At 36.8% G+C, this 27,532-nt stretch overlaps 1 protein-coding gene across 3 annotated transcripts; it reads left to right on the top strand.

Moving 5' to 3' along the window:
• The first annotated feature begins 2,385 nt into the window (after nucleotides 1-2,385).
• LOC129270822 (2-(3-amino-3-carboxypropyl)histidine synthase subunit 2-like) lies at nucleotides 2,386-14,093 on the top strand. 3 transcript variants are annotated; one of them, XM_064106764.1, is made up of 7 exons: nucleotides 2,386-2,529; nucleotides 5,556-5,711; nucleotides 8,090-8,202; nucleotides 9,704-9,924; nucleotides 10,775-11,614; nucleotides 12,692-12,874; nucleotides 13,475-14,093. In XM_064106764.1, exons 2-7 carry the CDS (start codon nucleotides 5,562-5,564, stop codon nucleotides 13,594-13,596), a joined length of 1,629 nt encoding a protein of 542 aa, XP_063962834.1. In that variant the 5' UTR covers nucleotides 2,386-2,529; nucleotides 5,556-5,561; the 3' UTR covers nucleotides 13,597-14,093. The 3 variants fall into 3 exon arrangements, with proteins under 3 accessions (XP_063962834.1, XP_063962833.1, XP_063962832.1); XM_064106763.1 differs by having other exon boundaries at nucleotides 2,386-2,404; nucleotides 13,475-14,082; XM_064106762.1 differs by having other exon boundaries at nucleotides 2,445-2,525; nucleotides 13,475-14,082.
• Nucleotides 14,094-27,532: the final 13,439 nt, after the last annotated feature.

The following is a 27,532-nucleotide window of genomic DNA, read 5'->3' as shown; positions in this document are numbered from 1 at the left end:
CGATCTGACGGCCGCGCCGCCGGTGCGTGCATGTACGGCCGGTGCATGCTGTCGCGGCGCCCTGCGCCTGGCCTGCAGCGCAGTGAGCTATCTAGCGATAGGGCGGGGATATCCAGCCAGCTGGGGCTCCGATAAGGGCTCCGATATTTTGTATTTTTTTTTTTTGGGGGGGGGGGGCATCACTGATGGGGTGCCGTTCAGCAGATCATGCATTTGAGAGGAGAGGAAAAAGTTAGAGAAAAAGAAAGCTAGGGAAAAGAGAGACATAATTATAAAGAAAAAGGAGAGCATGAGAAGAGGGAGAGTGAGTGAGGGGGAGAGAATTAAAGGAAGGGAAGAAAGATTATAGATCGAAGGAAAAGAATAGAATGGGAGATTTGTTTGATAATTATTTCAAAATTCTAGCTTGTATAGACTTGTCTTATGTGTATTGTACTTACCAAATCGCCTAACTCGGTTTAGATATAACTGATATTAGTAGGTCATCACTTTGCCGCATCTCCCTTTAGTTGTTGTTGGGGGGGGGGGGTTGGATCAAGATAAGTTTATTATTGTTTTTGTTTATTTTATATATGTAACCATTTTGCGTTTAGGTGATTTGAAATCACTTTATAATCATTTGTAAATTTTCGTAATTGACTTTGATTTATTTTTGTAAAAACAGAATTTGAAAAAAACAAAAGAAAGGGAGAGGCGAAATAAATGAATGAAGAGAGAGGGGAGGCGAGGCCAGCACTAAAAGCCAATGGAGACTGGGATGAAAATGTTTAAAAGAAAAAAAACTTGGAGAAATTAAGGGAAGGTTTAACGGGACTTCCCTTGAGCATGGATGTCGATCCCTGCATGCTTGGGGATGGGGGGGATAAAAACAATTTAAGGTGGGGGAATGGCCTGCATGTACAATCATCCCCCAAATATTTTGAGGACATGAAAAAAAAAGCAGGCCTATATTTCCAGAAAAAATCAATAAATTTATTAAAATACATAAAATCATTACGCCTATAAATTGACAAATAAAAAAAATTAAAAAAATTTGTTCCCCATTTTTTTTTCTTAATTTTACAAGTCTGTTTTTTAAACAGTTAACGCACATTATCTGTGATAAGTGAATTCGCCCAGATGGTAATTTCATGATACATGGATAAATGCATATGTTTAGACCCTTTCTAATTTAGATTGTGCATAAAGGGAAAATTGTTTTAACAACAAATGCATTTTATATGTTCATATTAATTTAGCAGAAGTTACACAGGTGAGGAATATAGCTTAATCTTTTTGAATAACAAAATGTTTCCTTTTGCTCACTATCCTATAGTATAGTGAGATCAATCAAGACAGTATTTGAGGGTTTGCGATGAAATGATTTATAATTGATTCCAAACGGTTGATTCCTAAACTGCATGTGTAATAAAAAACAATGATGTAAACACTGCAAACAAGTACAAATTAATTACACCGCTATTAACAAACATGTTATTTCTTATTGATTTTTTCTATTGGTTCATCAGTTTCGAATGTGTCATTTATCTGTCGATTGATTGATAAAGTTGATTTTGTTTTCTTTTTATTTGCAATGGATTATTATTTGCCAGTGTACATGAGGCTAATCAGAATATTTAAACACACTTGTCTTATATAATGATGTTTGAATGAACGTGTGGTTTGGAGTGTAAAAAATGATTACGCCTGAAATGTGAGGCTGTGTAATTTACTACTTTGGATCTTGCTTGAATCATCCAAAGTCGTAATAACGCCAGCCTCAAATTTCAGACGTAGACAGTTCACATACGTATTTAAACACACTGCCTTGTATAATTTTTGAAACTTTGAATTAACATGCGGATTGAAGGGTAACAAAGCAATAATCCAAAGTGTAAATTACACAGGCTCATATTTCAGGCGATACATTAAAACGCTATAAACCCCGGGAGATAACCCGGCTCTTTCAACTGATAAATTTCACAAATAGATATGACTTCTATGTATTATGTAAAGTATTTGAAAATTCTAAACTTTGATGGTAATACTGTATTTTGTTGTTGCATGCCATGTGAACAATTATTATGTCAGAATCTGAAACGAGATTTAAAAAAAAATTATGTAAGTATCTCATAACACACAAAGGTGTATTTTCATATGTTACCTTATGATCAATAAATCTGTTCTTATTGGTTGCTTTAAACGTTACTTATGCTATTTCGTATTCAAGCAGGCCTACTTTCATTGTCTGTCACTGTTTTGAGTTGTCCTTTTTTCTTGAAATAAAATGCTTGTGAACTTGAAACTTGTGTGTTACAATGTTTGGTAATTTAATAGTGCAAGTAGACGTACAATATCATGGTGATATTCGCCCCCCCCCCATTTTCGGCGCTAGAGGGCAGCAATCATTTCGTGCAGCAGAAAGGTAATCTACGCCACGGCCAGCACTGCATTCGACAAACAATTTTCTATTAAAATATTTTTCGGAGATGTATTTTAGAGGATTTGTAATCAGAAGTGCGGATTAAATCATACAGGACATTTTGTTAAGTAAAATTCACTTCGAAATGACATGTAGATCTAGATTCTATAACTTTTTTTTTTCTTCAAATTTTAAATGGTAGTCCCACATGCGTATTTTTATGAAAGTTGTTTGACTGTCTTTGAAAGTTTGAGTGTCGAGATGAGTGATTTGAAATTTTTGTCTCTGAGACTGAGTGTGACTGTGAATATGACTGGTGCCAAGCTAAAATTGATTTTCTTATTTTCTAAGGCTTCTTTATACCACCTTCATCCTAAATCTGCAGCGTTGGCCTTGGATTGCAGTGAATGTGGATTTCACAAAATGAAATTAATATGGGACAATCGACAAAGCATGATGCACGAGCGGATCGACCGAGTAATAAAAAGATATCAACAAAGAAGGCTAAAACACTGTTAGACTTATAAAAAAACTATAAAGATTGAAGGAGAGAAAGAAAACAAGAAAAAATGAAGGGGAAAATGAAAGAAAATAAAAATAAAGGGAAGTTAGAATAAAGGAAAGATGAAAGAATGAATAAAAGAAAGAAAAAAGGTTTCCGTCATTCTTTGAAATAAAGAAAGAAAGAAAATGAAAGGAAGGGAAGATGAATGAATGAAAGAAAGAAAAAAAATAAAGGAGAGAACAGAAAGTAAGAAAAAAAAGGAGGAAGAAAAAAAGAAAAAGGAAAGAAAAATGTTTCCTTCATTCTTTGAAAGAAACAAAGAAATACGATAAACAGGAAGGGAGGAAGAGAAAGAAAGAATAAGGGAAAGAATGAAGAAAGGATGAAAGAGAGGGAGGAAAGAATGAAGGAAGGATAGAATTTTAAAAAGAAAGAATAATAATGGAAGGAGAGAAAGAGCGACAAGAAAAAGGAGAGGAAGGGAGAAGGAAGCAAAGAAAAGTTTAAGGAAAGAAAGAATGAAAGAAATGAAAAAATACAAAAGAAGGAAAGTAAGAGAGAAGGAAAGAAAGATAAATGAATAGAAAGGATCAGGAAAGAAAGCTAGGAAAGGTTAAAATAAAGATAGATGAAAACCAAAAAAGCAAGCAGAAAGGAAGAAGGATGAGGATAGAAAAGAAAGAAAAATGAAAGAATGAAAGAAAGAAAGAAAGAAAGAAAGAAAGATAAAAAAAAGTTCAAACTTCAAGCAAACCCAAAAAATCCAATCTAACAAAAATCTTAATATTTGGTGGGGTTTTTTAAATATATTTTAAAAACTGTTAGAAAACTAAATTATTTTAGAAATGAATAAAATTTCAAAGTGAAACATTGTCAAACTTAAAAATAAGATGAAACATCGCGGCATCACACACAGGCATCTCTCATCCCATTACAAGTTCGCAACGATCACAACAAGACTCAAAACGAAAGCTGAAACAACTAGATCTAGTTATGAAAACTCAATAACTTGCTCCTCCGATTACATCACCAAATCAGTTATCTGAGAATCCATGATTATAAAAATTTCAAGCCGATTTTGTGATTATTTTGGTACAAAATCTGTTTATCATGTGAGATTGTTTGCACCATTGAGAATCTGAGAAATACGGGACGTCTGGTCACCCTCCTGTTTTCACCAGGAGTAGGGCTTTGACAATGTCAATGACATGTTTGTTTGAATTTTGATTGAATTTGAGCATTTGTTTGAACTTTGAATTTTGATTTTGTTTTCGATTTTCGGGCGGGGGCAAAATAGTCTTGTTCGCTCGAGCCCCTGTGAACTTTTTCCCTGCTTAACTTAACTATAGCTACAGCTAAACTCAGCATGCTCAGTAGAGGCACTGGTCCAAAAATTGGAATTGTCCAAAAAACAAGGATATCCTCATAAACCAAAACAAATCATGTCTTGATAAATTGAGATTGTCCTTGTTTATGGGGATAGTTTTTCTTCACCTACCCCTGCGGGACATGGACGGCAATTACAGGGACTGAGAGTGCTAAAAATAGATTCAGTGACCTATTTATACCTTTGGCCTTCCTCGGCTAACTTGCTCACTGCAACCATCCTGCCTGTGGGAAATCTACAGGTAGGACTATGGTATGCCAATACTGTACAGAGCACACACTTTAAAAAATCATTAAAATATCACTTTTAGGAACAAAAATTCTAATTTCCATACAGTTGCAATTTATTTTTCATTAGCACTTTGGGAATAATTTTTGTATTCACCTGAGCGCTCAAAAACTTGAATTTTGGGCATATTTTATGTACGCCCTCTATTGGTGGAAAGTAATATGGCAAGAAAATTTTCATTTTTCAATCTCTTTTGTTAATTAAGAAAAAATAATTTAAAGAATAAAATTTACTTAAGAGCCAAGTTACATGATGAATAGCTGTAATGGAAACTAACAGTGTAAAAAAATCAAGCATTTGTCCTAAAGAAAAAGAGAAAATAAGCCAAACATTGCTACCCTTATTTTGCAACACATGGAGATGTAACAGAGAACAAGGTTATATCATAACCTTGTTCATTGAATGAGTGCCTCGGCTCACATAAAAATTGTTGCTACAGTAACATAACATTATTTAAATCATCTTAAACTAACCAATGAAATTAAAGAAAAAAGAAGAACCCAACTGAAATGTAGCAATCCAATTCATAATATCTATATGAATATGGAGGTGAAGATGATAAAGATGTCTGTCTGGGTGATTATGTAATAATGGAAATAGAAACTAAGTAGTCAGGTGAGGGATGGAATGAGTAGAACACCTAAATAGAGAAGGAATGAAGATGAAAAAGAGAATGAGAGGAAAGGAATTCAGAGTAGAAAGAAGGAATGGCAACTGAACATAATCAAACTCATATAACCTATAACATATAAGTTCAGACTGCAAGGGCAGTACAGAAAAGAAATGCAAATGAACTTAAGTCTAGACGGAACAGAAATGTAAAACAGCTGAAGAAAACATAATAGAAAAAATAAAACAATAATAAAATGCCAAAATAAGAATACATATTTTGATGAAAAATATAAATTGACTGGAATTTCAAACTTTTATCTTGAAACCAGAAATGAATTCTTTCTTATCTTATTTAATTACAGGCCATCATGTCAACGAGTACCTTTTTCACCGATGCTTTGGCGGTTATACAACGTACTGTTGATGTGAACATAAATGCTGTAGAATCACAAGATATTGAGGAGCAGTACCAAGTGGACCGCTGTGTTCAGTTTATCAACAACGGCAACTATAAAAAGGTAAGTAAAACAGAAGACTTATTTTTATGTTATTTTAAGATGTCTGTATATGCATTATCATGTAATGTACTTTAATCTAAAATTTATGTTTCACTTTGTGACACGAGTCCACTATCGCCTATTTGTATTTCTTGGTTATTCCACATTGTGTATAAAAAAAACCTGAACCCTTTTGAAATGGCTGCAAACTTTGGGGGAAGCTTATATGGAAAGCCGGTTAACTCAACTTTCAAATGACACCAAAATATTGAAAAATTATTCATGCTTGAGTGAGCGCTGGCTACTTCGGGTATTAAAATTAGGCTGGGTAGGAATTAGCCTTCAATTTTTTTTTTTTTTTCTTCAGTTTTTGAGAGGCAAATCCTTTTGAACTTGCAGGTATTATGATAAATGAATTTTCGGTTTCTTGAGCAAATTTTGTGAGTTACTAAATTGAAATTCAATTTATGAGTGAACAAGGGTAGAGTGAAGACAATAACTTTGTCCTACATGTAGGTTGGTTAAATTGTAGGCCTACAAAATATATAGTTACACTATAAAGGTCTACCACGTAAGAATCATCCCCCATGTATACTTAGCAAAAACAGCCCTGGTGGGTGTTTCATAAAAGCTGTTTGTAAGATACGGATGACTTTACGCACGACTGGTGATCCTTTCTTAAGCTATATGATATCTCTATGTCATTGAGTTATGACCTAAGAACATGTTCGAATCGTGCGTAAAGTCGTTCGTAGCTTTACAAACAGCTTTATGAAACACACACCTTGTTGGTGTTTCATAAAGCTGTTCGTAAGTTAAGAGCGACTGGTGATCCTTTCTTGTGGTAAATACTATATTGAATTGGCGATGGTTTAGCGCATAAGAAAGGTTCACCAGTCGTTCTTAAAGTCGCTCTTAACTTACGAACACCTTTATGAAATGGCTCCCATTTAGCTTATCTCACCTCTAGTAACTGGCTGGGAAGAAGATATCAACCTCATGGAATGGTTCTCCTTTCTAAAGTGATCATCCTTTGTACTAAAAAATTCTCAATTTTGAAAGCTTTGGGGTGACCATCTTTTCCTAAGTTGCCCCAACATCAACCAGCCACAAACAATATTCAAGAACATTTAGAAAATGAATATACTACTTACTTATATGGCAGAATAATTATATTTTCTTTTACAAAATAATTATTGGGCAAAAAAGGGTAGCCCTTTGAAAGAAAAAGCCCCCAAAATTCAGCAATTGCCCCCAATGTGAACAAAACTAGTCTCACCCCCCCAAAAAAAAGAATTATTTCCGACCCTGATCTACTTGAATGTATCCATCACAGGTTGGTTTACAGTTTCCTGATGATCTATTGCATCTGTCATCGAGATTGGCTGGTATTCTGCAGTCAAAGATATCAGCTATAGTCTTCATCCTTTTTGCTCAAAATAATTATTGAGCAAAAAAAGGTAGCCCTTTGAAAGAAAAAGCCCCCAAAATTCAGCAATTGCCTCAATGTGAACAAAACTAGCCCCTCCCCTCTCCCCCCCCCCCCAAAATTAGAAAATTATTTCTGACCCTGATCTACTTGAATGTATCCATCACAGGTTGGTTTACAGTTTCCTGATGATCTATTGCATCTGTCATCGAGATTGGCTGGTATTCTGCAGTCAAAGACATCAGCTATAGTCTTCATCCTTTTTGCTCAAAATAATTATTGAGCAAAAAAAGTTAGCCCTTTGAAAGAAAAAGCCCCCAAAATTCAGCAATTGCCCCAATGTGAACAAAACTAGCCCCCCACCAAACAAAAAATAGAAAAGTATTTCCGACCCTGATTTACTTGTATGTATGTATCCATCACCGGTTGGTTTACAGTTTCCTGATGATCTACTGCATCTGTCTTTTAGATTGGCTGGTATTCTGCAGTCAAAGACATCAACTATAGTCTTCATCCTTTTTGCTCAAAATAATTATTGAGCAAAAAAAGTTAGCCCTTTTAAAGAAAAAGCCCCCAAAATTCAGCAATTGCCCCAATGTGAACAAAACTAGTCCCCTCCCCTCTCCCCCCCAAAAATTAGAAAATTATTTTATACCCTTATCTACTTGTATGTATCCATCACAGGTTGGTTTACAGTTTCCCGATGATCTATTGCATCTATCTTCTAGATTGGCTGGTATTCTGCAGTCAAAGACATCAGCTATAGTCTTCATCCTTTTTGCTCAGAATAATTATTGAGCAAAAAAAGAAAGCCCTTTGAAAGAAAAAGCCCCCAAAATTCAGCAATTGCCCCCAATGTGGACAAAACTAGTCTCACCCCCCCAGAAAAAAAAATTATTTAAATTTATTAAGTTTTAAAATTAAAATTATTTCCGACCCTGATCTACTTGTATGTTTGTATCCATCACAGGTTGGTTTGCAGTTTCCGGATGATCTATTGCAACTGTCTTCTAGATTGGCTGGTATTCTGCAGTCAAAGACATCAGCTATAGTCTTCATCCTAGGTGATACTTCCTATGGCAGGTAAGCTGACACTGCTCAATTACCCTTATTGCAAAAGCCAACACTCAACACAATCTCTTAGTGGGCCATATTTCTCATGAATTCTGTAATCTGATTGGTTGATTTGTTTGTGAGACAAACCCATCAAACGGGTAATATGAGCCTGTATCACCTGTGTGGTGTTTGGCTGTTGTATTTATTTTGCTTTCATTGTTACACGCATGCCCAGTGCTGATTTCAACCACGTATTATGAGCCTGCATTAAGTGCGTATTCAAGCATCGCGATGCACACTACTACTATTTGCGCATCAATTTCAGTGGCAAAATGCGCATTCTTTTTACTGTGATCATTGTGATGTCATGAATGGCTTTCTTTCCAAAGTCACTCTCAAAATGAAAGGGTATTGCATTTTTTTAGTTCTATTCTATTCATTTCTCCTAATATTCTGCAATAATATAAGGATTCACTTAAAGAGATAAAACCGGTACACCCTGCTTGTTCTTTCGAAATTTGGGAAATATCTACGTTCTGGTTCCATATTCTATTCGGTCTCTAGCCTCATGGAATATGGAACCAGAACGTAGATATTTCCCGTATTATGTGAACAAGCAGGGTGTAAATAATAATATCAACTATCGATATCAACATCTAGGGTAATTTTGCTGGGGCATGCGCTTCCGCCAGCATTCAGTGCAGCAGCTGATCCACTCCATCGTTTGCATTTAGCGAGCTCAGCTGATTGTGAAAGTGCAAATTTCATCTTTACCATAATAGCGATTCTAAAGCCATGTATTCATTCCAAATGATGAATAAGTTCATAGAAGCAATATCGATTTTAAGAATCATATTGAGCCCAAGAACAGTGATATCCTAATTGGTATTGATTTAAGCATTTAGTGGACCCCCCTTTCAATACAGCAATCGTCAAAGAAGTAGCATCCATAGTACAATAGTAATTTCTTTATGTTTTGTAAGCACTTTACATGTAATTATTATTATCCTGGTCATTGGTTCCTGGCATTTTTTTGTTTCCTTTTTTTTAAATAATGCATATAGCATTTTCAATTATTTGAAAGCAGGATAAAAGAGCATTGTAGATTAAATGCCTTGCTCAAGGGCATAGGTGCCGCAGCTGGGGATCGAACCCCAGACTTTCCATGTTATAGCCAGGTGCCTTAGACCACTTGGCCACAACACCTCCACATGGCATGCCTGCAGACAATGTTTGCACTTTCATCACTCCCTGTGGAGCATTCTAACAAATCATTCTAACAAGCATTCTAATGAGTTCTGAGACTCAATTGCTAGGCATCTTACATAGGCTTGAAATCGCATCCTATTTGATACCCATTTAAAACCCCGGGTGGAGAGTGGCAAAGTGTAGATTGAAGCCCTGCCAAAGGAAACTTTGCCGGCTGGGATTCAAACACACGACCCTCTGATCACAAGTCGAGATTCAGAATAACTACAATTGCGACGTTCCACTAACATTCATTCAACCAATTTTATCTTGATTTCAGTTGTTGCGTTGATGAGGTAGCGGCCGAACATGCTGGAGCAGATGCTATCATTCACTATGGTCCAGCATGCCTTAGTCCAACCAAAAGATTTCCCGTTCTGTACGTCTTTGGCCAGGGAAAGATTGACGTTGACAAATGCAGTGAGAGTTTCCGATCATTGATAACAGACAGGGGCAAGCATGTTCTTATTCTCTCAGATGTCATATATTCCCACGCCATTGGTAAGTTCATATGAAGCTTTAATACATGTTAATATCAGGCTTTAATGTGACCAGCCACCCAAAACCAACAATAAGTCACCACTGAAAGTTCTCTGTAAATAACAAGAATTTGGTCTTGAAAAATTAAATATTAAACAAGGCAAAAGCATGTAAACTTTAACGTTGACCTGAAAATGACCTTTGACCTTACCATGTGAGCTTCGACTGCAGCATAACATGCAGGTCCCCCAAGTCCATCTACCATCCAAGTTTGGTTGAAAAGTGACTTACGGTTGTGGAGTTATGTGTCATAAGGTTTGTGATGGATGGACAACATTTGGATCACTAAGTCTCGTCTTCACCTCTGGTGGGCGAGACAAAAAATGAACTTATGTGAGACGAAAATCATACTGTCAAAATTTTAAGTCATGTTGAATAGAAAGGTTTCTTTTGCACCCTCTTTCCTGGACTGCTTGAAAGTTTCACTGAGATTACAGAGTGTGCAAATCTCATACTCGAGTGAACCCCAAATTCAATTCTTGTTTTTTCCTTCTTTTTTTTAAAGCTCTCGCTTAGTGTTTTCTGCATTCAATCAAGCTCTTGTGAGGGATATGTTGATCAATTTTGACAAGTGATACATCATTGTAAACCTTGTGAGTGTCTTCAAGCTCAAATAAATCTCACAATTTATTTTGCTCTGCATGCAGTGATTATACTACTTATATGGCAGAATAATGATAGTTTCTTTTACAAAAATGAATAGCAAAAAAAGGAAGCCTTTTTTAAGAAAAAGCCCAAAAAATTCAGCAATAAGCTGGTTAGTGTTCATATACATAAATGCTGTCCATCTTTTTTTTTTATTCATATCCAGATGAGCTCCAAGCAAGGCTTGAAGAAGATTACCCAAATGCTGTTTTTGCTAGGATTGACTCACCAGAAAGTATTCCATCCCAAGATGAGAGCCAAATGGATTTTAGCCAGTCAGGTCTAAACTGCGAGTGTACCTCGGGTACATGCTGCAGTAAAGGTCAAGGAAACACTCAACCAAAGGCACAAACCTCACCGGTAAAAAGCAGAGAGGGTACAGAAGAAGGCCAAAACGATGAACGTAGTCAAGAACAAGATGATCTTACAGACAGAGAAAGTGTGTCGAAGGAACCTTCTCGGACTCAATTCTTTGGGAGGACATTTGATTTAAAAGGCAGCACTCGTCTTGAGGACTTTGTAGTCTTCTATGTCGGTGCGGAGGGAAGGACGTTGACGAACTTCATGATGGTTCTTAACAAGTGCACCTTCTTTACGTTTGACCCGGTGACCAGTCACGGGAGACAAGAAACGCTCAACGTCAGTCGGACTCTCATGCGACGATACCATCTGATAGAGAAGGCAAAGGACGCCAATGTGGTCGGGATATTAGCTGGCACATTGGGTGTCGCGAGCTACCTTGATATCATCACTCACCTAAAAAAACTACTAAAAAATGCCGGGAAGAAGAGCTATGTGTTTGCTGTTGGCAAGCTGAATGTTCCCAAGCTTGCCAATTTCATGGAAGTTGATGCGTATGTGTTGGTCGCCTGCCCGGAGAATAGCCTTGTAGACTCTAAGGAATTCTATCGTCCTGTGGTGACACCATTTGAGATGGAGATTGCGTGCAATGAGGCTAGGGAATGGACTGGTGAATACATAACAGACTTCCAAACACTAGTCCCAGGTAAAATTATTAATTATTTTCGTTGAGTTTGGAATTATTAATTTATTATTATTATTGAGAAGGTCTTGCTTTTGGATTCAATTTCCCTATTACGCTTCTATTATGTAATATTAAAGGAGAATTAAACCCTTGAATTCATATACATGTACAAGAGAAGAAACAAAGAAACAGTTCAATGAAAGAAACAGAAACAGATCAATGAATGTTTGAGGAAGATTGAACGAATAATAAAAAAGTCATGAACATTTGAATACTAAGATCACCAATGCAATGTAGATTCTTCCATTGGAAACAACGAAACAGATCGATGAAAGTTTTTAGGAAGATTGAACAAATTATAAGAATGTTAGGAACATTTTAATATTGAGATCACTTATGTCATGTAGATCTTCTCATTGGCAATGCGACCAAGATCTATGATGTCTAACACGTACAAAGTCCCCATTACTTAAGTACATATTTAACTTTAATTTTCTCTTATCTAGTCTATCGCAAATCCTGTGCTCTTTTTTATTATAGGATATGTAATAGAGGTTTCACAACATTATTTGTGAATGATTTTGAGGAGGGTCCTCTGAAATGCCTCACTCAATCAAGACTTTCACATATCAAACTGTTATGTAGAGGTGTTGTGGCTCAGTGGATAAGTCTCTGGACTTTGATCCACCAGGTCCGGGGTTCAAATCCCACCACAGCACTCACATCCTTTGGCAAGGCGTTGATCTACATTTGCCAGTCTCCATCCAGGAGGAGTAAATGGGTACCAGGGGGCCGTTTCATAAAGCTGTTCGTAAGTTAAGAGCAACTTTAAGAAAGACTGGTGAACCTTTCTTACCCGTTAAGTAATCATCGTTGAACATTCAATGGTGAAATTCATTTACCATAAAAAAGGATCACCAGTTGCTCTTAAAGTCGCTCTTAACTTCCGAACAGCTTTATGAAACGGCCACCTGGTAGGGAGGAATTCCTTGAATGCTTGATGCCCCCAATCAGGGTAGCCGTGCTAAAGCCAGGGTAATAGTATGCAGTGCTTAGAAGCATTGTAGTAAGCGCTTATTATTATTATTTACCCTCAAGGTTCAAGCAAACATGTGGAGATAGCAACCCCTACTGATACTACCCATAGGACAGATGTATCTCTGATAACGGGCAAGCTACGATCACTAGGTAACAGAGATGATAGTACGTTGACGAAGGATGCCAAGACACTTGTGAGCAAGGAGGAGACATTAACAATCTCAAATGTACACAAGAATGCAAGTAAGTTCCTTACAAATTTTTAAGGATCAACAATACCCTTTTCTTTGCTATCACACATATATGTAACCTTTTTTCCTCTCTTTATCCTATTGTTTCTCTCTTGTTATATATTAAAAAAAATAATTGTCCTCTTTGTTCATGTGTCTCCAACTTACTCCACTTATTTATACAGTCATCTGCCACGAATGATATTTCCAAGCACTTCCCTCCCACCAAACTTCCTATATATTCTTGTGTATTTAACGATAATGTGTGGCATTGACGCCATACTCATACATATACTCAATAAATAACTTTGAGTTTGAATTAACTTATTATGATACCCAAGATATTGATATTTTGAATTGATGATTGAAATGTATATTTCTTGAAGTCAGATTTAAGTGATGCATTTGTATGTTCTATGTAAATGTTACTTTCATTTATTTATGTATGATATATTTATTTATCTCACTTGCTCTGTCTCTCTCTCCCTCTCTCTATTTCTGTCCTCTTCTCTTCTATTCCATCCTCTTTCGCCCTTTGTGGTTCTTCTTTCCCTCTCCTCAGTCATCTTTTTTGTAGTTAATCAATCTTTAATGTCATATTTCTCTCCCTAAGGTGAATTTCTTATTGGTCGGTCATGGCAGGGATTGGAACAGAAGCTTGGTGAGACTCCTGTTGCCATGGCAACTGAAGGCAGGAAAGGAATTGCTGCTGGATATACCCATGAAGAAACGTGACAACAACATGATCGACGCTCAGATTCCCAGGGGCAGTGTTACAACACCATTCCTTCGTATATGATATGTTGACTGTCAATGTATTTGAGTAATAGTAATAATAATAATAGGCATTTGTATAGTGCCATCTATCTAGAAACAATCTATGCATTGTTCGCTCGTGCATTCAAGGAATTAATCCTGCCGGGCACTCATTCACCTCACCTGGGTCGAGTGCAGCACAGAGTAGATAAATTTCTTGCTGATGGAAAACACGCCATGGCCAGGATTCGAACCAACGACCCTCTGTTTGAAAGGCGAGAGTCAGAACCACTAGACCCCATATGATTGAACATGATATAACAAAATGATGGCTTCATTCTTTAGATTATAAGGCCTGTATTCTGAACTCTGGTGTAAAGCTGTGGTTTAACTATGGAAATCTCTTACATTAGTGATTCAGTTCGTCAGTACATATGGTACCCAATTCATTCCCAGTTTTCCAGGAATAATAAATGAAAAAAAATTCTTCTCCCTTCAAGCATAAGGAAAGTATACAATAAGAGTAAGAAATATACAATGTAAACAATATTTTTTTTTCGAATTTTCGGCTTCCCCTAATTTTAAAACAGTGTGACACCATGGCCTCATATAAACTAGACTTCAGAATACAGGCCTGTGTGTCTTTGTATTTCTGGGGCCCGTCTTAAAAAGAGTTGCGATTGATCCAATCAGTCGTACCTCAATGGAAATTCATCCCTACCATATTTTTTTCTACGAGAAATTTGCACAATGTCCTTTGTAAACAAAGAGAAGCACAGTAAATTTTCAAGAAAACAATGAATGCATGAACATACATCATAGTTAGATTTGAACAAACATGCATAATAGATGTTGATGTTGCTGACCGTCCATAGTTGTGATTGATCGGATCAATCGTAACTTTTTGTAAGATGGGGCCCTGGTAACAGGACATTTGCTCCTGTGACATTTGCTCCGGTCTTAATATCTCAGATGGCAAAGGGTTAAAGTTAGGTTTGTCATAGGGGTTTTTTGTTCAGAATTATGTTAAAATAAGGATTAGGGTTTATTTTGTTATAAAAGTTAGATTTTATGTTTCGCTTAATGTACAGATTTTCCATCAGAGCAATTGTCGCCGGAGCAAATGTCATGGAACCATATTTCTATGCCATCGCCCACTTCATTGTGTTTTGGGGCGATCCATCTGTTTGTCTATCCCATTTTTGTCTGGGGATAACTAAAGAACTGTTCGATGGATCAACTTCATACTTGGTTAAGTATAGGAGTGACAATCATATGATAGTTAGGGGGTATCAAGGTCAAAGACCACAGAGATTATCATATATTTTGAAATGGATAGCTGAAGACCTGTTTGAGGGATTAATTTCAAACTTAGTTCATGTTTCCATATTGGAGGGAAAATGGTCAGATTAGATCAGTACTGAGATTTACATTACTATTAAATTTTTTTATGCCCCCGCAGACAAGGTCCGGAGGGGGCATTAAGCGTTGCCTCTGTCCGTCCGACCGTCCCCCCACTTGGTTTCCGCACAATATCTCGAAAAATATTTGATGGATTTTAAAAATTTATGGTGTGTAGGTAGATGACACCAAAATACAGGCTAAGTTCGAATTCAGAGTCCGCAGGTCTAAGGTCACAGCTCATTATATATGCGAGTTGGTTCAAATATTTGTTCATTATATATATGCATATTGGTTTCTGCACGATATTAAGTTCAATCATATTGAATGAATTTCTGATCGCGTTAAGCGGGGGCATCTGTGTTGTTTGGACACGTCGAATTTCTAGTTATCTAATTAATTCAAGCATACCAAGATTCTAAATGTATTTCTTTGGTAAACAAAACAGACATTTATTTGTTAAAGATGATGATGATGATGATGATGATGATGATGGGTTCTTGTATAGCGCCGGTATCCGCCTCAGCTGGGCGCTCATGGCGCTTGCTCAAAAATAGGAAATATCTCACAAATTTCAATGTCTTTAAACAGTGCTTAGGATCATCATTCAGTTCAAGTACTGTCCTAGTAATGCTACAATTGAGTTATTCTTGCAATAATGTTGGAGTGGGGAACAGAAAAGTCTTCAGGTAAGACTCAAAAGTTGATTGGGTCTCTGCTCTCCTGATAAATTGAGGAAGGCTATTCCACAGCTTTGGTCCAGAGATGTAGAAGGCTCTGTCACCCCAAGTTGTGTGGCTGAGAGATTCTGTCAGCAATGCTTGATCTGCTGATCTGAGACTGCGTGTTGGTCTATGCTGAGATAAGAGCTCTGATATGTAGGGTGGAGATTTATTGTTAAGCGCTTTAAATACGAGGACCCCAAGTTTATATGATATTCTCTGGTTGACAGGCAGCCAATGTAGGTCACGCAGAATTGGAGTAATGTGGACTCTCTTTCTTTGAAGGGATACAAGACGTGCGGCCATGTTCTGCAGACGCTGAAGTCTGTGCAGTTGATGTTGAGTCAAACCAGTCAAAATTGAGTTGCAAATGTCCAGTCGGGTTGTTACAAAGGCATGAACAAGGAGTTCAGCAACTTTCTTAGTTACATGCTTGCGGATCCTTCCAAGATTACGGATAGAGATACAGGCAGCCTTGGAAGTGCCTGTGACATGCTGCTCCATTGTAAGTGAGGAATCAAACACTACTCCAAGGTTTCTCACTTGATCAGAAGGCTTGATTAAAGAGTTGCCAATTCTTAGATGGTTTATTGTAACTTTGGCTCGTTGTTGACGAGATCCCACAATAAGGAATTCTGTCTTGTCCTTATTCATCTTAAGATAGTTATTAGACAGCCATTCCTGGAGGTCAGCTACACAGGATTCAATGCGCTGAAGTCCTAAATTGACCTCAGTTTGAGATGAGTTGACGGTACAGTAAATCTGTGTATCATCTGCATATCGGTGATACTGGAGTCCGTGCCTCTTGATGATGTGAGATATGGGCGAAGTGTACATGCTGAACAACTGCGGGCCGAGGACAGAGCCTTGAGGAACGCCATACTTCAGCGTTGATGAGTCGGATCTGGCACCGTCAACGGAAACATAGCTCGTCCTTCCTGTCAGGTACGATCGAAACCACTGTAGTGCGACTCCGCTGATTCCATATAGGTCACTAAGTCGATGGAGAAGAATATCATGGTCGACAGTGTCGAACGCTGCTGAAAGATCCAGTAGGACTAGAAGCGATATCTTCTTTTGATCCATGCCGGAAAGTAGATCATTCTGGACTCTGAGGATTGCTGTCTCGACACTATGATTGGCACGATAGGCAGACTGGAATGTATCATGGAGAGAATTATCTGTGATGTAGGAACTCAACTGGTTCATCGCGACGCGCTCCAGTGTCTTGCTCAAGAAGCTGAGGTTGGAGATCGGGCGATAGTTGCTCATGTTCTCTGGATCGAGTTTTGACTTCTTCAGCACTGGATTAACTTGTGCAACTTTCAGAACTTCTGGGACTTCTCCAGATTGTAAAGAGGTATTAATGATTGATGTCACAATAGGGATCACAGTAGAAGAACAGGATTTGAGCAACAGAGTTGGGATAGGATCCAGATCACATGATTTTGGTGGTGAAGATAATACAATGCGTCGTACCTCATCCTCTGTTACCTCTTCGAATACCGACAAGTTACTAGGTGATGACAATATTCCAGCAGAAGGAAGGCTTAGGTCATCAGCAATCTGGCATCCTTGGCGGATGTTTGAGATCTTTTCATCAAAGAACTTACAAAATTCTTTGGATAGCTGTTCCTTTGACTGGTGCTGTGGGAGAGGAGACTTGCTCTTGCGATGAAGGACTTTATCAGCAATACTGAAGAGTCGTCTCTGGTCTTTTGCATTCTCTGTGAACAGGTCATTGTAGTATGTTGACTTTGATTGACGAATGAGTCGATTGACCTTCTGCTTCTGCGATGTATACATCTGCCGATGAATCTCAAGTCCAGAGTTTCTCCACAAGGTCTCTAGGCGACGTCTTTCCCGCTTTTCAGTATGAAAGCTGCTCTTGAACCATGGAGAATGGGGTCTCAGAACCACTGTACGTGTCTTCATTGGAGCATGACTATCAAAAATATTTTCAAGGATGGTGTTATACTGCTCAGCTTGTGATGACAATGAGTTAAGTTTCAACTCTGTACTGGAAAGCTTGGAAGACTTTATATCATCACAGAGAGCCTCCTTACTGATGGCTGATACATTCCTTGTTTTTACTTCAACCTTCTGGTTCTGAGGGCGCTCAAGATACAGCTTGATGGTTATTGCTGAATGATCAGCTATCCCGTCGATGACATGCAGATCATCAAAAAAGGTTGGGTCTGATTCCCTGGTGATCAGTAAGTCCAGAGTGTGACCTTTTCTATGCGTAGGACAGGTAACACTTTGTCTAAGGTTGTGGCTAGAGAGGAGATTCTTGAAGGCACAAGCATTTGCATTTGACGCTGAGTCGACATGAACATTAAAATCACCTGTGATGATAATAGGCATTTGATTCAAACATACATCTTCAATAAGTGACTCAAACTCTGCAGTGAACGCATCGAAGGAAGAACCTGTTGATCTAGTTGGTGGGCGGTACATTACAACAAGTAGGAGTGATAATGTTGAACTGACAATTTCAGTTGAGAAAACCTCAAAAGCCTTGGGGTTAGCGATAGATTCAGGAAAACGCACATTCAGAGTAGATTTGTATAAGAGAGCAAGGCCTCCACCTCGTTTGTTGTTTATGCGTGGAAAATGCTTGAACGTATAACCCGTTGGCGTGATGTCTCCGATGACAATATCGTCTCCAGTCTTGAGCCAGGTTTCACAAATGGCCACGATATCAAGTTTATTGTCTAACACAAATTCAATAAATTCTGTTGTTTTATTTCGCAGTGACTGAGAATTGATAGAGCAGAACTTTGCTTGAGTTTTAAAAGGATACACTGTTGGGCAGATATTCCTTTGGTTCACAAGTCGAGATGTAGACCTATGTGTTCTTGCTGATACGTGGGGCCTCTCCCGATGATGTTTATGTAAGTGAGATCCAGCCCGTCGACTACGAAGATGAAGCAAGTTAAGTTCTTTTAAAGTCTGAAACACATGTGCATCAACATGTTTGGTACCACATGCATGTCTCAGTGAATGAAGCTCAGCACTGCTATATTGAAAGGCTGACCTGGGCATCATTAACACTGTGAAAGTCAATGATAATCTCTTCTACCATTGATTATAATCCTTTCACAATAGACACAGTCCACAGGCAGGATCACTTTCCATTGTTCCCATCTGGGCTGGTTTCACAATAACAAAGGGCTGAAAGTCCACATTGACTCTGTGCATAAGAGCTATATCCAGCTACACTTAGGTTTCTCAAAACCAAGCAGTTGAGCAGAAATTTTCTCTCAAAATTCTGAAAAAAGTAGGTACCAATCCAGAATGCAAAGTAGTTCACCAGAATCAGTGATTCCACTTGAAACAGTTGACATAGAAATGATATCCCAATGCACTGACAAAACAGTTGAAAAATGTGAGATTTTGGAGAGCAAAAATGAAGGCAGCAGCAGCAAAAACAGCGCCCAAGAGTTAAAGATAAGTGTCTGTAGTTGCAGCAGGCAGTGGTTTTATGAGAAAGTATTTAAAATCAAATTCTATTGTCACCATATCATGGCAGATCTAGATCTGTTTATATGTTTATACTCTGTGAAATCATGAAATCTAAGCTGGAAAATTACCAAACTGTGGATCACCAACACAGATAAGTACATGTGGGACAGTGTGTTATTATTGCTTTGAAAAAGACCCAACATCTGGTTGGGATACCCTGTTTATTTTGTCCATTTTCTCAGCATTTACGTATTTTCTTCCAAAATCATTTGGCACATATTTTTTTATTCATACCTTTCAGTGGTTATTCAGTTTTATTCAATTTGAATTCTTAAAGATCATTATCAAAACTGGCATCTGTGATTTATGATGAATGATTTCTGGATTCTAAACTCATTAGTATACATTTGTTAAAATTGAATTCTTTTCTTAAGGAAACATCATTCATTATGATCAAATGCATGCCTGGAGTAAACATTTGTAAAACTTTATTTCTTTTGTAAACGAATCATGATTTATTATTTGCAGTATATGTCTAATATTTTTAATTCAGTAGTTACAATTTTATGTTAAAAGTTATTAAACCTGTATTAGAATGAATGTGTTTATTTCTGCTCATGTAATTGAGTTATATTTGTCATTTCATTTGTAAACTCCATTTCTTTGTTAAGGACTTCTTTTATTAAGGAAACATCATTCATTAGAATCGGATACATGCCTGGAATCTTATAGTAAACATTTGTGGATCACCAACACAAATGAGCACATGTGGGACAGTGTATTATTATTGCTTGGAAAAAGACCTGGCATTTGGCTAGAATTCCATGATTGTTTCATCCATATCTCACTCAGCAATTGCACATTGTATACCAGAATTATTTGGCACATATTTTTTCTCTTCACACATATGAACATATCAGTGGTCAATTTATTTGATTTTGTTCATCTCTATGGCCCGTATTCTGAAGTTGGGTTTAATTTAAACTCTGGTTTCAAGTTGAGGTTTAACTATGGAGAGCCAATAGTGGCAATTAATCTCTAACACTTTGAAATTAATTTTCGTATCAAATTATTCTTGTTTTGGAAGAATAAATAAGATAGCTTTCTTCACCATTCACGAGATAGGAAAGAGCATTGGAAACATAAGAAACATACAATGTAAGGACAATTTTGACAGTTTTGGCTTTCCATAATCTTAGCACAGAGTTAGACCATGGTGAAAGTTAAACCTGACTTCGGAATACGGGTCTATTGGTTTGTTATTAACAACAGGCATTTATAATTTAAATTATTTCTTCTGTAAACGAAACATCATTCGTTACAATCAAATGCATTTCTGGAATCCAAATTCATAGTAGATGATTGTTAACTTTATTCTTTTGTTAGCAAATCATGATTTCGTTCAACTGTATTGGTTTGTTATTAACAACAGGCATTTATGTTTTAAATTATTTCTTCTGTAAACGTAACATTATTCGTTACGATCAAATGCATTCCTGGAATCCAAATTCATAGTAGATGATTGTTAACTTTATTCTTTTGTTAATGAATCGTGATTTGTTTATGAATCGTCAAATGTATGTCCAGATTATTAGCTAAATAGTTCTATAATCCATCGTTACAAGACATCAACCCTGTGTAATTGGTCATCTCATTTGTAAACTTCATTTCCTTTGTAAACATTTATATTGGTGATGCACCAGTGAAAAGCAAATTTCCCATATTGGGATAATAAAGTTCAATTCAATTCAATCTTACACATGTTATGACTGCTTATCCTCACCAAGTGTATATCATATAGTATACAAATAATGAATGTTTATAAGTGCAATGGACAGAATACTTCATGAAAGATGAGTTGAATGGATCATGATTTCATCTTTCACCGAATGAAGTATTCTGTCCATTGCACGAATGAAGAAACATTCATTATTTGGTTCATATGACACCTAAAAATTGATTTTTTTTTTTTCATATGAAATTCATGAATTTCAAAGCAAAACATGCTCATGCAGTGCGAGTTCGGTCTGTTGATTGTTGCATCATTACAATATGTGCACTGCTGGTGCCTGCAGCTGCTGTTTTGGTGCGCGCATGCAATGGACAAAATCGTATGGATCCAAAATTGCACGGTTGATGACGTCATTGTAAAATGGGCTGAATGAATGATATCAAACAACCAATCAAATCACAAGGATCTATCTAGGTGTCATATAATGTAAAATATAGCCATGAAAAATAGGGTGTCAAACACATTTTCGTTGTGAATTTCTACAAAGTCGATTGAGCCTTTAGATTGCAAACAAGGCACAAAATGACCTTTGACCCCATAAAATATGGAACACTGGGGACTACATCATTAAAGGTTATAGGCAAAAAAATAGTAACGATGTAGTACCGGAAGAAGATGCATCACTTTATTTCATCACAATCGTTCATCATATAGGGAGGCAAGATAGCTCAGTGGGTAGAGCAGGGGTTTCGGATTCTGGTAACCTGGGTTCGATTCCCACTTGGTTCGCTAGTGCCATTTGATAAGGCATTAATCTTCATTACAAGGTCCCTCGGAGAGGACCTTAAGCCATTGGTCCTTTGGTTGCTTGCTTTATACTAGCATTCATGCTTCCTTAGTAATCAAGGAATCAAGATTGTACCACTCATTAGGCCCTAACAAGTTTTCACAGCAATGCAACACACACAGAACAAAATCAAGCAAGATAACTTACATGTAAGAGTTATTGTTTCCATACTTTTATTGGATCTTTCAAATACACCATTTTTTTTTCTTGAAATAAAGCTTCATTTAAAAGTTCTTCACAAAAGCATAAAGTCAATGTGTACTGCAGTCAGTGCATATTATAATAAAGGTAATCCAAATTTAGAGGGCCAAGATTCGAAGATATTTCAATAATACAATTTCAATTAATGCCTGAATATGAAAGACAAACTCCTACCACTAACAACTCAAAGGACTGAAAGAATCTGAAAGTTCACAGGTACAAATGCCAGTTTTCTCAATGTTTACTCTATTGGATGAGGGGGACGGAAACAGATCAGTTAGTTCGGTTGGGGGGGATGACCTTTTCAGGCTTGCATTCATCAGCATACTTTTCTACAAAGGGCTATTCATGTTCAGTGTTCACTCAGCCGATACATCAGTGAAGTGAACACATCAACATTACATGCCAAAACTTGGGAAAATGAAATTCATACAGTTCTGTTGTCTTAGAGAGTTGTGTTAGAGCTACAAGGTATCGGCAAAATGCTGAAGACTTTTTTTGGGGGTGATATTCTAAACTCTCTGAGTCTCAAGACTTCTTAACTTGGATTACCTTTTTATATATATAAATATATTTGCACTGTACAATACTGATAGTTCAAGGGAAATTTCCTCCAAAACCTTTACATACACGATGGCCACTCTGAACTTAATACAAGGAACATATACCTCCCAGAGGAGAAGAGAAAATGGATATTAGTAAACATGTCTAAAATGCCGTGAAAAAAAAAACGATTTGGTATCCAATCTTGGAAGTTCTTTAACCCGAATAAGACTGGGTTATTTTTTAGGCCTTAACCCAAAAGATCTCGGCTGCTGATTGCGATGAACAGTGCATGTCAAAATATTTTCCTATATATTTTTATAGATAATTTTTGGCAACACTTTTCCGATCATGGACAACATGAAAACAATTGAGGATTTAGTTATGAATTTCAGCTAGAAACAGACTTTGTATTGTATTTGAACACAAAAATGATGTCGTTCCTTTGATAAATTTTTGGTATGACATGCACATACATAATGTTGCGGAATTTCGGAACCACATACCATGGTGTCGCAAATTTAGCCTCAAAATTTGTGTGAGACTTAAAGAAGAGCTATAAAATGATGAGGTATAAACCTTTCAAATTGAAGATTTATCGCAAAAAATCCCCACCCCAGTCTTTTCAGGGTAAAAAAAACATTTATTGTGAAAAATGTCCCCCCCAGTCTTTTTAGGGTTAATAACGATTCCAAGTAACACAGATTTAGCTGAATACCTCTGTGGGCAGTACTGTACGTGGTGATTAATGATGTCAATTTTGAGAGGTTGACAAATAATTAGTATATCGTAAACTTAAGCACCCACTTCAGTACGCTATCCCCCTTATTAAACCATTAATTATTATTAATAGGATTTGTTGTTACATTTGTAACATGTATCGTTCCATACGAATGACCAATGCACGTCATTTACATTATCTCATATTCATATAGCACATGATAGTTTTTTTGAAATAAAGGAACTATCCCCATATTATACTCCAACCAAAAGACCTTCAACACATAAAAGGAATGGTTGTTTTCTTCCAAACATTACAAAAAGGCACTGCATAATGGTATGTAAATTTAGACATCATTCTTCAAATTCCGAAGTGTGGTCTTTACATACAACCCATTTTACAAATGTACATAATAATCTCTTGGGGCCTTGCAAGAAACCTTTGATTTCAAATCAAGCGTAAGTCCCAAAATCAAGCGTAATTTGGTGTCGCAAATAAGTTTATTTGCAATTATTGAGCAGAATTCAACTACCAATTTGCATCTAATCAAATGACTAACAATTGATTTTGGAACTTACATGTATGCTTGATTTGGAACTGATCTTAGTTTTCACTTTATGACAAAAAAAATGTAGAATGAAATACTGTAGTAATTCTGCAAACATGTTATTTCCATAAATAGTACACTTAAAAGAAAGTTTCATTTATTAATGCTGTGTATTTCTCACAAAAAACAGTATAGAGGTCTGAAAAAATAACATCAAAAGCCTGACCAGCAGGCTAATAAACATTACTCTTTTTTTTCACTGAAAGCTTAATACAGGATGGTTTTTCATAAAGCTATTTGTAAAGTTACGTCCGACTTTACACACAACTGGAACATCAGTGATAAGTCAGCTACCGAGGGATATATCATTTAGCACAAGAGAGTAAAGGTAATTCGTAACGTACGAACAGCTTTATGAAACACCCACCTGGAAGCGTAAGTAGCTATAATTTAACCTAAATATACAGTCTGACCTCGTTTTAAGAATTCTCAGTCAGACTTAAATCTTTTGAACCACCCCCTGGTGCAGAAATCAATTACAGACTTTGATGGTTTCAACATTGAGAACTTAAAAAAATGAAAAATGCCTATCAAAATGACTTCCTCACTTGGGAATTAATAGTAAACAATATAAAACGTAATATAAAAAGAAACAGTAGCAAATCTGTACAGAATGCCAAGCTTCTACAACGCACCAAAGGAAAATGAAAACCCGATACATTTGACATACAAAACAATTTATACGATGGAAATCTAAAAAAAAAATTGCATTTCCTATTTGTATTTGCAGTTTGTTTCAACTGACCAGTTTGAGGAAAATCTCAGTGTATGTGTGATTATTGAGAGTATGAGGGCGATAGCAAACGATATCCCACGCACACCACTACATCAAGCTTTCTGGCACCTGAGAGTGTGAGGGCTATAGTAAAGAATATCCCATGCGCACCACGACATCAAGCTTTCTGGCCCCTACCCTTCTTCACGATCTCAAGCAAAATTCGATTCCATTCAACCTCAATTGTCCGCATGGAAAATCTTTTCGCTCACATTTCATAACAGCATAAATCATAAGTCAAATACACAATGACAAGGAATAGAACTTCAAAATACTGGTGGTAAAAATAAACGAGAGCAACAACAAAACTGGATGTATAGATAATGATACAAATGGTAATGACAACCTATTACATCCTCAATGATCACACACACACGTAGCCATTAATAATATAATATATATATCAGGAAAATCAGCAATTTGTAAAGCTCAACTTATATTGCACATATATTCTTGAGCAAAAGGTAACCTTTTTTTTTATGTGGTAGGTTTTGCGTAACAACAAATAAACTTAATATGTTTAACGTGGATATATCACAATCTGAACATATTGGCCATGAGCATCTCTATCCCGTCACTGGCAACATTCTGCTTAAATAATCCACAGAGAGAAATTAGTGTCAATGACAACTACAAAACTTTGATAGAAGACCAGCTTCTAATTGTCTCAGAAGAGACCAACATTTAACATACGAGTAGATTCCTAGGCCCATATTCTGAAGTCAGGTTTAACTTAGACCATGGTCTAACTCTGTGCTAAAATTATGGGAAGCCATGAGTGTCAAAATTGTTATTAACTTGTATGTTTCTTATGTTTACTGTGCTCTTTCCTGATTCATCGATGGTGAAGACAATCATCTATTTATACTTCCTAGACAATTGTGAATGATTTGAGAGCCAAATGAGCTGAAATATGGCATCTCTACCATTAGTGATTTATGTAACAATTGGCTGTCCATACTTAAACCACAACTTTAAACCCGAGTTTAAGTAAAACCCGACTTCAGAATACGGGCCCTAAAGTCAAACCAGACTTTCTTGGTGACTAACAAAAGTTTTGAGAATACATGGAACTGTAAAGAGCCATGTGAAAGTCTGAATGAACGGAAGTAGAGCAATGATTGTACCGGGTTCTTATTAATAGCAGATACAAGGGAGTACAACAGGGGCTCATCTTACAAAGACTTGCGATTGATCCGATCAATCGCAACTATGGAAAGCCAGCAAAGTCAATATATAAAATGCATGTTTGTTCAAAAAAAATTCAAGACATGAATGTATATTGACAATTGGTGTGTTCCCCTTTGTTTACAAATGACATTTTGCAAATTTCCTGGATAAAAAATTATGACACTGATGGATTTCCATAGAGTTACGACAAATTGGATCAATCGTAACTCTTTGTAAGTCGGGGGCCAGGGTCCACTCTTACAAAGAGTTACGATTGATCACAACTAATACGGAAATCCATCATCGTCATAATTCTTCATACAGGACATTGGCACAATGCCCCTTTGTACACAAAGAGGAGCACACTGAATTGTCCAGAAAACAATGCAAGTGTGAACATACATCATAGGAATTGTCTAAAAAGCACATTGAACAGAAACAGACGTTGGCACAGCTGGCTTTCCATAGTTGTGGTTGGTCAGATCAATGGCAACTCTTTGTAAGGCGGGGCCCAGGGCTCCAATCGCACCCACCCTCTTACTTAAGATTGCACAAATAATGATTCATTGTCTAAAGAAGTCAAATTGTCTAGTTTGTGTTATAAATTCTCTTAAAAGAAAACAGAGAGGGATGTATGATTGGAAAAGATCCCTTTCAATTTTTTAAGTCTATTTTTTTCTTCTTTAAATTGTGCATATTTTTTCATACTCTCTTTTACAAACATTTTTTCCATGATGCCCCCCCCCCCATGACTTTTACCCCTCCACTTTTTTTTCAGAGTCAAAGAAATATGACCAATAATAAAAATGATGCACCATTGTCTAAAATTTAACACAACCATAAATAGCATAAACAAATCGTTCGTTTAGTAACGTTTTGACCGTAAGAGGGGAATCCACCCTGAATTGGTGAAAAAATCAAGCCATGACAAAATGTTAGATTGATCAGCTGACAAATATCCCTTACACATACTTGACGAATGAAAGACGGTCTTCAACATAGCATCTCAGTAGTAACACTCAACTTTAGATTGTATATCAAAGTGTGTATCACCTGTTGTTTTAACCAACAATTACGAGGAAGACTTGAATAGTTACCACTCATACCAGGCTGTCATAATTTCACGACACAAACAAATATGGAATCTCAAACAAATCAACCATGTTAACCTTAACAAGATACAGCTAGGGTAACACATACCAGTGTACAGTGATAGCCATAACTTGATTGAAATATCAAGATATCATGCACACAAGTTAACATCCAAAATAAACAAATGTGTCTCCATCTCAAATACACGTCCGGGATAAATGACTTATCCCTCAAAAGACGATCCATACCAAGCACCTCAAAGTGATGTTTTCAATGTTCTCTTCATGCAATGTAACAAAAAGTTAGTTCTTTCCCAAAAGTCATGGTATATTATTTACAAAACTTGACCAAACCTAATATGTACACAAAATTGATTTTGCAAAAAGGTCATAGGAAAAAAAACTTTGCATGATTTACATAGAAAACAATCACCGTCATGAAGTGGACTTGTTGGACATTTTATCTGACAGCTCCCACAGAAATTGTTCCACTCTGGGAATTAAAATCAAGGAACGTTGCCAGATCTGACACTTTTTGGACGAAATTTTTTGAGGAAACGATCTGCTGGAGTGCATACATTACCAACTACACCCCCCCCCCCCCCGAAAAAAAAAAATAAATGAATAAAAAAACAGA

The sequence above is a fragment of the Lytechinus pictus genome, chromosome 11, assembly GCF_037042905.1.
Source record: "Lytechinus pictus isolate F3 Inbred chromosome 11, Lp3.0, whole genome shotgun sequence".
Classification (NCBI taxonomy): Eukaryota; Metazoa; Echinodermata; class Echinoidea; order Temnopleuroida; family Toxopneustidae; genus Lytechinus; species Lytechinus pictus.
This window is presented reverse-complemented; position numbering and strand designations above follow the sequence as displayed.